Here is a 12,119-nt window from a genome sequence, read left to right as displayed (position 1 = left end):
GGGTGTACACGTGGATCAGGAGCGGGATGGGGTGTGCATCTTCCATGGCATTTCAAATTGGTCATGCTTGTACCAAGATGTAGCTGCAATAATGGGAATATGATATCTGAGATTGATTAGTTCCATGTTGTGCAATTCGTGCTTAAAAGCAGATTGTATTAAATATCTTGTGGGCCAGTGTTGGTTTTGTGTTTGCCCTCAGGTGAGTTAACCCAGATGGACCTGCTAAAATCACTTGATTCTGCCAGGCTGAAGGGCCTTCACATGTTTGCTGGGAATGTAATTTATTTTCAGTGAAATGCTATAAAACTGGATCCCTTGGAGGGGATGTAGTGCTCTTCAGATGGGCTATTCCTGTAACGCGTGCTGTAACGTCTGGTCTCTGCTTGCTGCTGCAGTTCAGCCCCTGCTATCTGTAGTTAGGGGATCAGTGGGCTCTTTGTTGCCAGATTTTTTTGTTATGGTAGCACTAGCAGATAATGTGCCTTTCAGAGCCAAATCCAGTGTGAAAAAACATAATGGTTGATGATGACTTGTGATTATTTTTTTCCTCCTGTTCTTCAGAGGCTTGTTTTCCTTTCACTGTTCCTGTATATCTGTATTTTCCTACGTGCAAGGCCCAAGCGCGTTTCCTCCCTCAGCCAAAAGAGCCCCTGGAGCTCTCCTGACGCTGCAGAGGCAGTTGTTGGTGAGCGGTGGCAGGGCTGGCTGCGGTGGGTTACCGGCTGCTTGCAAGACATCGTGGGATCCCCAGTGGACGTGGGGCCATGTGGTGTGACGTGGGGCTGTAACATCATCACGTGGAGAGTCTGTGGGTGCTTGTATGTGCAGTCTGCGGCTTGGCTCCTTGCTCCATGCAGGAAAGAAGGTGAGGGACCACAAGAGATTCTTGTTCTTATAAGTGAATGGGAAGGAGGGGGGATTATGGTTGATTTGGGGAACAGTAGGATGTAATTCTTAAAGAGAAAGTTGCAAGAACTGTTAGTGAAGAGCCAGTGAGGATGAGGGATGAGTTGCTGTAACTGTCACGGTTTAAAGCTGGGCCGGCTATTAAACCTGCGGCAGATGCTCTCTGTTATCCCCCCCCCCTCCCCCCAGAGGGAAAGGGAAAGGGAAAAGGGAGAGAGACTTCTGGGTTGGAAAGTTAAAACAGTTTTAATAAACTATAATAATGAAAAAGAGTATAATAACAATAATAGAAATAATCAAATATAAACAAATATATATACAAAACCAAGATCGAGCTCCCCTGAAGTCAGCCATGTCACCACCGGCACTGCAGGGCAGGCTCCGGGAAGGCCCAGGCTGGCCTAGTGATGGTCGAGAGCTGGATTCAGGAATGCACGGATCGGGATCGGGGGCAGCAGGAAAACAGACAGAGTCCTCTTCAGACACCGGCCATAGCAGAAAGAGAGCGAGACCCTCGTGATCCCCCCGCTTTATACTGAGAATGACGTGTATGGGATGGAATACCCTCGTTGGTCAATTTTGGGTCACCTGCCCTGTCCGCTCCCCCCTGTAGCTGCGACCCCCCTTCGGCTCTTCACTTGTAAGCAGCGAGGAATTCAGCAGTGACCTTGGTTTCTCTCAAGAACAAGTACAGCAAGAGCCTTTCTGCACAACATCCCTACCGGTGCCTCAGTGATAACTACAAACTTCGAGCGTTATCAGTCCTGGAAGCAGACAGTGTCTGCAAAACATGCAGTTAGTTTCAGAAAGTGCAGTTACTTAGAGGAGACTTAGCTGAAAGTAAAAATCACTGAAAGGAAAATTGGCCTGGTTTAGGCCAAACCAGGACAGTAACCCAGGTGGAGAAGGCAGGCTCAGATGCCTTGAAGAACCAAAATACGGATTACACCAGAGATGACTGCTGCTCTTTGTGGGGCACAGGTAAGAAAATGCTGAGCAACAGCCACGCAGCAACACAGGGTTTGGTGAGGCGAGTAAGTGAGAAGAGAGACTCTCACCATCACGCCACGCTTTGAGCCAACAGCCAGGGCGGAGGGGCCAGGGGAGCAGTGGGGGCACTGCGTGGGGCAGGAGGCTGCGCTCCAGCTTATCCCCTTGCTGATCCCCTGCGGCCCACCTGAGCCATGTGTTGTGGCAGGGAGCTGAGCCTGCAACGGGACTTCCCAAAGGCACCGAGCCCCGAGCTGGTTCCCTCTGCACTTCACCTTCAGGGCCAAGAGTGTTTCCCATGGTGCAGGGGCTGCAGCTTTACACCCATCTGAAAGCGGGTCCCGCTAAGGGCTGGGGCTCTGCGCTGCTTTCTACTTCCCCGATTATTTAGCTCAGGAGGGAAGCGGCGGTTGGAGATACTTTGTTGTTTTGGAGGACTGGGCTACTTCTCTGCAAAAATAAAGGAAATTAATCCGCTCACTCAGGGGAGCGTTTGCGTTTGTTGCCTCAATCCCAGCTCGCTGCAGCTGGCCCCTGCAGCCGCCTGCCAACCCAGCTCAGTCAGGCCAGGGCCAGAGCCGGGTTTGGCCACCCTCCGTGTGAGCCCCTTCCCTTCGCTCCTCCCGGGCACGGCAGCTTTTCTCCACCACTTTTTGGGCACAGATGCTCTGCGCTCACTGGTTAGAGAAACTTATTCCCAGTAGGAAGCTGGGAGTGCCTGGGATGTGCCAGCTCAACACATTTTTGCTGTCACGTTCCATCCTTGCCCCTTCTGCCCAGGGCATCAGGGTGCCCCCGGTGCTCTGCCTCGGGGCTCGGGGCTGGTGCGGCTGCACAGGGCGGCCCTGCCTCGCACCTGCCCGTGGCTCGGCCAGGGTGTTGACAGTCCTGTAATGTCAGTCCGCACCAGTGTTACAGGGCACGGCACAGCCTGGGTGCCTCTTACCCTTCACCTTTGTGCTGCTGTGTGGCTGGGACGTTTATTGCCTGTTTACTCAGAGGTTCCGTGCAGGTTGTGGTGCTCGCCTGGCACACGTGCATGCTCCAGACCCACCTCTGTTCAGAGCCGATGGGGCACCGTGGGCTGCGGTGTGGGGAAATGAGGTCTGTGTTTTCTTGGGTTAAAAGGCAGGGAGAAGGAGGGGAGCGTGGCTCTCACACAGGAGGCATCACAGGGCATTTACTTATACATGGGTGATGGGGTGTCGTGGGCTTGGGGGGGATAAGGGATGTCCTGGATCAATCTGGGGTCAGCATGTGTAGCTGGGCTGAGAACAGCACCTCCCCACAGCATCCTTTGGGAGGAGCAAAGCTGGGGAGTTTGTCGCTCGTGCCTTCGTGCTGGAGGATGTTGTCACGCTTCAAGTCCCCATGGACGCTTGGGTCATGATAGTATTTGGCAGCACATGAGAGCTGGCAAAATGGGTTTTGGCCTAAACCTTCAGGCAACCCCCAGCTGCCCGTGACACGCTCCAGCAGGTCCCCAAGCACGCACGTCCCCAAGCATGCACATCCCCCACCACACAGCCCTCCTGGGGCCCCGAAGGGCTCACAGCTCCGGGCAATGGAGCCGCAGCTCACGCTTGCTGCTCTCCCAGCTCTGGGGTCTTTGTGTGCACCGATTTCCACTGCCATGTTAAACTTTACATTTAGCTTGGGAAATAGCACCTTCCTGACGCTGCTGACCTAAGCACGGCAACAGCTCCCATGGAGCCAGGGGTGGCGAGTGCCCAACAAAACCCGCAGAAGCCCCCGTCCCCCTACCCGCAGGTCGGCAGCCGGTGCCCGGCTGGGCAGGGGCTGGGGGGACAAAGAAGCAACGTGAGAGTAGAGGTAATTGTGCATCCCTTGGGAATATCCCCCCCCCCTCCCAGGAGGTTTGCCGCTGGGTATAGCGAGTAATTAACAGGGGAACCGGGAGCGTACGACTGGTTAAAATAGTCCTTACTGGAATTTCCATGTTTTATTTGAAAACTTCAAATTGTAGCATAAAAGTGAAAACCACTTTGTTGTAAGATAATTCCAGTAGTTCAACAAAATTTAAAAAAATGCAATGACTTCCCAGGCAGCTTCCCAGCTTTTGGCTTTGACTCTGTCTGAGTAGGATTTTACTGAAAAGCTGGACTTCCCTGTGGAGGAAGGTGCCTGTTCCCTTCATCCCCAGCAGCCACCATGGGTTGACCGCCTTGCACTGGTGCTGCCCAAACCCTGCTCCTTCGCTTCCCATCATCGGAGGAAATTCCAGCTTGATCTGGGAAGTGGGCGTTGAAGGTAAAACTGCCTTTTGATCCCAAAAGCCACCTGGGATGACTCCCAGCACCAGCAGAGTTGTGGCAGCAGGGATGATGCCACGTCCCCAGGCTGGGCTCCCAGCAGGGGCAGCCACCACCCTGCCTGGCCTGACATGCAGCAACACCCAGGGTCAAATTCCTAAAGGCACCTGTCATTTTCAGGGCCATTAAAAATGATCTGAGCCACACAATTAGTTTTCTTTATGCGTTTCCTCTCTGGCTGGGCCTGGGAACTGGGAACACAATGTTTCTGGGAGGTATGGAAACACTGGCTGGCTCTGGCACTGCTGTGGTGCTGGGAGCCACCGCACCGGGGCCGTGGCTGTGGGGACATCCCAGCACCGGGGGCTGCTTGTCGCTGTCACCTCTCCAGACGTGGAATTGAGGACTGTCTCACCCTGCAATGGGCAGGCAGGAGACGGTTAATGAAGCAGGCAAACGATGGTCAACCTGGGGCTGGGAAACCCCAGCGCTTTGTGCCTGCGGCTGGGAAGTGCCCGCAGCGGCAGGGAAAGGCCATCGCAGCGGGGATGGAGGGGATGGGGCAGGCCGTCCTGGGGGACGGAGGAGGGTGGTTGGGGCTGTTATGGAGATGAGGAAAGGCTGTCTGAGGGTGATGGAGGTGAGCAGGAAAGGCCACCCCAGCTGGGGACTGGGAAAGGCTGTCCTGGAGGGATGGAGGGGACTGGTGAAGGCTATCCTGGGGGGATGGAGGGGACTGGGCAAGGCCATCGCGGGGGGACAGAGGGGACTGGTGGAGGCTATCCTGGGGGGATGGAGGGGACCGGTGGAGGCCATCTGGGGGGGACAGAGGGGACTGGTGGAGGCCATCCTGGGGGGATGGAGGGGACTGGGGTTGCCATCCTGGTGAGGACAGAGTGGGACTGGTAGAGGCCACCCCGGGGCATGGTGGTGGCTGGCAACGGCCAGCCCGGGGCACAGAGGGGACCGGTGGGAGCTGTCCCGGTGGGGACACAGGGCACCGGCGGAGGCCATGCTGGGGGGATGGAGGTGGCTGGCGATGGCCACCCCGGGGGGACGGAAGGGTCTGGGCAAGGCCGCCCCGGGGGAGACAGAGGGGGCGGGGGGAGGAGGTCCCGGGGGTCGGAAGCCGCCGATGAACGCCCCGTCCCGGGCGCCGCCTCGCCCCCCCCGTGCCCGCTGCCGACGCCCCCCGGCCCCGCGTCGCTCGGCCCCCGCGGCCCCGTAGGTGGGCGGGGCGTGTGCAGACAGGGGCGCTCGGCCCCGCCCCCGTGCCGCCGATTGGCCTGGCGGCGCGCGGTGGGGAGGGGGCGGGGCGGCGCGGGGGGAAGGCGGCGGGGAGGTGCGGCCGCCATCTTGTGCGTCGGCGGTGCCAGGCGAGCGGCCCGCAGCTTGGCGCCGCCCGACCCCCGCGCCGGTCCCGCCGCAGCCGCCGCCGCAGCCAGGGCCGCTGGCTCCCGCCCGGAGGGCGGCGGGGGACGGCGGAGGGGAAGAGCTCAGTGCGGACGGGGGCCCCCCGCGGGCCCGGCAGCGGCGGCGACCCCTCCTCCCGCCGCTCCTCGCGTCCCTCCCCGCGGGTTTGTGGCGCTGCGCCGGGGGAGGATGAACGGAGGATAAATGGTGCCCAAGGGAGACAGCGGCACCTTCCTCTTCCTCTTCCTCCTGGTGCTGAGCATCACCGAGCCGCTGCGGCCAGGTAGGGGCGGTGGGGCCGGGGGTGCCGGTCCTCCCTCCTCAGCCCGCGGGCGGGTCGCGGGCCCAGAGCCGTGCGGGGGGCGCCGGGGCTCCCCCGGGGCGGGAGAGCGAGCGGCGGGCCCGGGCGGGAGGTCGGCCGGGAGAGCCGCCGGTGAGCGGCAGCCCCGGGAGGTCGGTGCGGGCGGGCCGGGGGGCGCCGGTGCCGTTCCCCTCCCGCCGGGGACGGGGCGCCCGGAGGAGCCCAGCGCTGGGCTGGCCGTGGCCCAGAGCCGGTCCCGGGCTCGGTTCGGGCTCTGCCCCTTCGGGAGACTAATTAGAAGAGACGTGACCCGGCCGAGTCGTGGGGTGAAGCGTCGGGCCCCCGTGCTGGCGGGCTGGGTCTTGAGAGGGCTGTGAGTGAGGGTGAAAAAATTCATTTAAACTTTGAAAACTTCGGTAGAAAACTGCATCACCCCGCAGTTAATGAGCAGTGGAAATGTGGCGGCGTGACTTAAGTTTTCAGGTGCTTCTTCCTTACCTGCTTTTATGTTACGGGCCTTGGGTGCCAACAAAACAAGACAAAATCTCACTTTCAAAGTGCCGTATGATCATGCCAAGAAGAAAAAAACAACAAACCCTGTTGCATCTCAGTTCGTATGTCATCTTCCTAGTTCTGTTTTTGCTTCTTTTAGGGAAATAATTTAGTGATGGAGTTTGTGTGGCAGATGCTGGGCATCGTGCTCTAAAATGTTAAGATGTTTAACTTTCAAGCAATGATTGGTGTTTGCAGGTTGAAAACTCCTTCTTTTCTAGCTACATCGCTCAGCTGGAATTTCTTTTTGGGTGTCAAACTCACTTGGAGCTTGGCCGAGCCCTCACATACCTCGGGCTGCTTTTGCCAAAGAGCATCAGTAGCCAAAGCGCGAGGCTGCCTGGAGTGGCTTTGCCGGTTTGGAAACCGTCCTTCCATCACACAGCACGACTGCTCCTGCGTGATACTCGTTTCCTTGTAAATAGGACAGTAAGAACGACAGTGGTGTTATTGTAACTTTGAAATCCCCTTGTTCTTTCTCTTCAAAATAACTTTTATGACCCAGACTAATAAAATGTAACAGGATTAGCGAACTGTGTTTCAGCAAGTTCCCAGTGCAGCTGAAACACAATTGGGTCAGTGTAGGCAGTCTTATTGGAATAACTAACTTCGATGTTGAAACTGCTCTGTGTGCGCTTTGTTGTGTTTTAGCTTGTTTTTTTGGCAGCACGGTGTATATACAGGGCTTAGGGTATGCTCTTAAGTAGCCAAAAAAAAAAAATACATGGAGTTGCTAACCTAGCATTATTACAGCTAGATGCTTTTATGTGGGAGAAGATACTATGTAAAACCGATTTCAAGCAGCTTCCTTTGTAGCTGACACTAAGTGCTACAGACAGCTGAATTGCTGGTTGAAAGGATTCAGCAGAGATTTGTAGCTGTCTGCGTACTTTTACAGATGGGTAGATTTGACCCTGAACTCTTGTTGGTGCTGAGCGTTGTAGCCTCCTAGAAATTAGAAAATGGCATTTTCCATGTAGTGTCAGAACATCTGTCGCTCTAGTTTGATATCGAGTCTGTCAGCAGCTGATGCTTGGTGGATGAAGACAAGTTTTTCACTGAGGTTTGCTTCTTTAAGGCAAATGAAATTTTTTCGTTGGTGCTCTGAGGTACCTACCTCAGAGATTTGTCGTGCTGCAGCCACACTGGTGGAAGCATCCTTCTTGTGAACAAACCCTAACTCATCATCTTGGCTTATACACCACTGGCTTTGAAACCTGTAGCATTAGGATTCCTCTGTGGCAACTCCATATGCATTCCTCAGATTTTACTCGAACCATATGTATTCCTGAACGTGAATGTGAAGTAATCCAGTTGGGTGTATTACTGCAGCTGGGACTGGATGCTGTGTGAGGAATTCCTGAATTCCTTTTGGAACATGCTCATCCATCCTGTTTACTTGGAGGCTCCAGATGAGTGTGGTGGCTGAGCTGTCCATGGTGATGCCTCTCCTTCCTCCTCAGAAGGGAGCCCATCACTTCAGGGGGGGCCTCACATCTTTTTGCCAGTGTCGTTTGCTTTTTAGCTTGCTTCGTTTAATACCTTGAATCTACTGTCTCAAATAGATCACCTGTTTAGTAGATTAAATAGTATATGGGTTGGCCCTGAAACGAAAGGTGCAAGTAGGGAAAATCTGGTTCATGTAAGTAGAGAACCAAATTTATCATTTTAATCAATGGTGAAGACGTCTCCCTTGTCTTTTTTGGGAAGGTGCATGGATTTCCTCAGAAAGAGTATTGGACTTAGTATCTATTTTCCTAGTGATGTTTGTTTTTCTTTTTGCTTCTTTAAACCTGTGTATTGTAGCAACTGTCTTATTGGTTTAGAAAGGATGCCTGCAGCTTGCTGAGCTTAAATCTGTACTTGGAGCTATCAAATGAGTGCTGCAGAGTGATGGGAGGTTTTATGTACTCTGAGATGAATGTGTAGTCCTTTCACAATTCAGTCCCAGTGAATCAGGCACCTCTTTGTACTTCCATGTTAATTTGACACTAGCTTTGTATCCGTGTGCTTGCTGTGCTCTTCAGATAAATAAAACCTTCTTTTAAGCCTCCTCAACTGTAGTATCTTTTCAGGCAAGCTGAAAAGCAGTGATTTTACGTGGACCTATTTTATTCTGCATTTAGGGTGAGATGGGTTTTAGTAAATTAGGAGAGAAATTAATTAAAATTTCCTTTTTTTCCTGATTTTTTGCTCTTGGTTACATGAGTCTGTTTTACGCTACTGCCATCCCTAACAGTGTCAGGTACATCCAACATACCATGAGATCAGCTCTAGCTGTGGAGACGTGGATTCCTGAAGGTGCCGTGGGCAGTTAGATTTTTCTGAGCCTGTGGACTTCTAATGGTAATTTTGTGCCTTTGAGAATGTCCGCTTGGATTTTTTTTGTCCCAGTGTTTCCTTCTTTCCCTTTCTAACTGTTCTGACCATAAGCTGCTTGTTTTGACTAGTTGCCTGCTTTATAATGCATTGTTGAAGGAGTTGTGTTTTTTGTTTTTTTTTTTTTAAAGTAGGGCATTTCTCCTTGAGTTGTTACTTGTGTTTGGAAGCTGCTAATGTGAACTGACGCTGAATGTATCAGACTTTTCCAAGTATACGGGTGTACAGTGATGGACTAACTTCATATGTCCTTTAAACACTTACTGAATTGATTCTGTCTGGTGTTCAGACACTTGTTTTGGGGGATATTTACCACAGTAGGGCTTGGCTTAATAATATCTTTTCCGGGACAACTCAAAACATCTGCTTCACATTATCTGACTTGCTGGCTAAGAGCTGTTGTCTTTACGTGAAGAAATATTTCAGTGGTGTGTTAGCTGAGTCACAACAAACTGTACTGGTGCTAGCTTGGATTTAGACTGAGTTTCTGAACACTAATGTGTTTCTGTCGGTTGTCAAAAGAGCATCAGAGATGTAAATTGTTATGAGTTCGGTTTTGCAGCACAGTTTGAGAGTGTGTAAGAAGTTTCTGTTTCTGTTAACATCCCATTGCACGATGGAAGAGCAAAGGTTTTGGTGTCTTTGCGTAGCGTTGGGAACTTAAACAGTCTGGAGCGATCAGGATGACATGTTTCAGAATAGTGTTTAGAGGATTAATTAAGATCATCATTGCTAAAGACAATAACGTGTTTTCATATTTCTCTAACAAGATACTGCTGCTTGCTAATGGAAAACACTTAAACATGGTCAGACTTTATATTGGATTTTGTAATAGTGGTTTAGTCCAGAGCCTTGTGAATGTAGGTCATCAGGCTTTCTTATTAGAGCGTTTGCCAGGCAGCTAAAAGCCATTTGAGTTCTTGTTCTTGCAGCTTTTTTTCCCTCCACTTCAAAGCTAGCTAGAGGAAGTAATTTCATTACCCAAGTTCTGTTTTTAAAAATTTTGCACAACTTACCTAATCGGCAATGCTTAGAAAGACTTGCCAGCACAAGTGCTCTAATTAAGAAGCCCCACAACTTTAACTTAAATTTTGAACTGCTTGTATGCTTTGGTGCTTGCTTGTACGCAGCTGCCGGTTGTGCTCTTACTGGTGGGGTGTTGGTATCTTGACACAACACAATTGACAAGTGTGTTTAAATCGCCAGCCTTTTCTTGTCACTTAGTCAAAAGTTGTAGGTCTTAAATGCAAGGCAGAGCTCCTCGGAGTAGAAGGCTAAACAGACCCACAATCAACGTGGTTTCAAGGTGATCCACTGGTGTGCCGTGACTGAACGTGTCTGGTTTTGGTTAGTTGAATTGGATCAGTTAATTCCATTGGAGGCCCAAATATATCAGACATAAAACGTGACCTGGGCCCAGCGTTCTTCTGCTCTAAAGGCACTTCGTCAGTAAGCAAATAGAAGCCCTTATTTTGCTTTTTTTTCCACTGTCTCTACCTTAGCGGGAGCTGCAATGAGTAATATTTATTCGGTTCCATGGCGTTGCTAACTACAGTCCCTGTCTTTGTGTTTAGCTGAATTCCCAAGTGAGGGCTTCTAGGTGCGAGAGGCAGAAGGGGTTTTTATCACAGCTCCTCAGTTAGTTTTGCTGAAAATAGGGCTGGCCTATCTCCCAGTTTTATGTTCCCCCCTCATCCCCTTACTTCTTAATCTACTGTTTTTAGAGGTTTTCTTTCTTCCTACTGTTACATATTAGTGTACTCTTTTCCTGGTGTTCCTGTGCTCTGCTGTCTGCTGTTGTAACAAGCTGCAAAGTGATGCTGATGGATTTGAAAAGTCTTTCTTGTGGCTGCTATCAGTGTAGCAGAGAGACAAGGCAGAAGGTATCAGACCTTATTAGCAGGTCTGATACTTCTAAGACTGGTAATTCTTGATTTTAATTATAAGGCCAAATTTTTGGGGTGCAAGTGGGTTTACTACTGGACGTGGCTACAAAGTAAAGGAGAAGAAAGGAGTCAGTAGGCACAGGGCTGTTTGCGTGCATTGCTTTGCTTCTGAGAAGTAATAAAACAGAAGGAGAACTTGAGGGTTTGCAAACATGAGACTTCTGTGTCCCCGCAGTAGGTTTGGGAGTAGAGGAAGGTTAGGCCGGAGTGGCAGAAGTGATGGGGAAGAGAGCACTGCTGCAACCGCTCTCGGTAGCGGCAGGAGGGGGCTGTGGAAGTGCTGCTTCTCTCTCAGTAGTTGGGGGGGGAAGGCACAGCTGGCTTGAAGAGAGAGGAATTTTTGATACTAAGTATGAAAGATGTAAAATCCCCCAGTGAATGTCAGAAAACCAGCCAAGACTTCAATGAATTATTCTGTCCCCTGGAATTAGCTTTGTTAGGGCTGGTTTTGATGTTGAATTGCAATGCAAGAGTAGTGACTACCTTTAGAATCCGTCTTTGAGTAACGCCTGGGTCTGGGTTTTTTTTTTTCATGGTGATTTCTTGCAACTTTTATAAGGTCTTGTTTCATCATATGAGATGCATATAAATAACTTCTTTCGTGATTAGCAGAACTTCCTGTTGCGCTCGCGTGCGTCGCACTGCGGCAGAGCCAGCGTACCCCGAGTCCAACTGCTGGAACCTGAAGCGTGGCCAGAGCAGGGCCTGGAAACAGCTCAGTGGCATCACTGCTCCTGCCCTTTGGGGGTTAACGTGGGCGCTCGAGGTTTTTTTGTATCTTAAAGTGAAATAAGTGTGTGCAGGGGCTCTTGCACTGATAGCCTGAACAAGGAAGTCCTTGAGATAGAAAAGGAACAGATCACGGCTAATGGCAGGCTTGGTGAGAGCCTCTGCTGATCTTTGCTTGTGTGATCTCAAGGGCTAACCTGCGATGGGAAAAGGCTTGCTAATCTTTTGTTCTGTGTAGACTGATAGAAAGTTATGGCTAGAAGGGGTACTAAGAGATTGGGTTGTCTGTCTTCCTGTCCCAAAACAAAACCTGGTAAACCCAGGCAATTCCTGAAGGGTATTTGTCTAGCACATTTTAAATAATTTCCTGTGACAGAGACTCCAAACATAGATTCTTTTGGTAAGTCTAGTTGCCAGTCTGTTGCTTGTTCTGCAGTTGCAGCTTATTCTTCCTGTCTAAATACAGTGTCGTGCACATGTCCCTCACGCTATGGTTACAAAGAACAGTTTGCTGGTTTCCCAAGACTGTTCGGGTGTCAGAGACCATCAGTTTTTCGGCAGCGGTAAGTGCAGGTAGGTGCCTGGCAGTGCCTGTTCCTGGCTTTCCACTCTCTGGAGGGGTTTACG

General features: G+C 51.4%; 1 protein-coding gene across 2 annotated transcripts in view; it reads left to right on the top strand.

Moving 5' to 3' along the window:
• The first annotated feature begins 5,606 nt into the window (after positions 1 to 5,606).
• DGCR2 (DiGeorge syndrome critical region gene 2) overlaps positions 5,607 to 12,119 on the top strand; it is a 49,049-nt gene continuing 42,536 nt past the window's right edge. For both annotated transcript variants that reach the window (XM_068412678.1, XM_068412677.1), the window contains exon 1: positions 5,607 to 5,868. In XM_068412678.1, coding sequence (XP_068268779.1) covers positions 5,790 to 5,868 — 79 coding nt within the window. In that variant the 5' untranslated portion in view covers positions 5,607 to 5,789. The remainder of the gene's footprint in view (positions 5,869 to 12,119) is intronic.

This window comes from Nyctibius grandis, chromosome 14, assembly GCF_013368605.1.
Source record: "Nyctibius grandis isolate bNycGra1 chromosome 14, bNycGra1.pri, whole genome shotgun sequence".
Taxonomy (NCBI): domain Eukaryota; kingdom Metazoa; phylum Chordata; class Aves; order Nyctibiiformes; family Nyctibiidae; genus Nyctibius; species Nyctibius grandis.
This window is presented reverse-complemented; position numbering and strand designations above follow the sequence as displayed.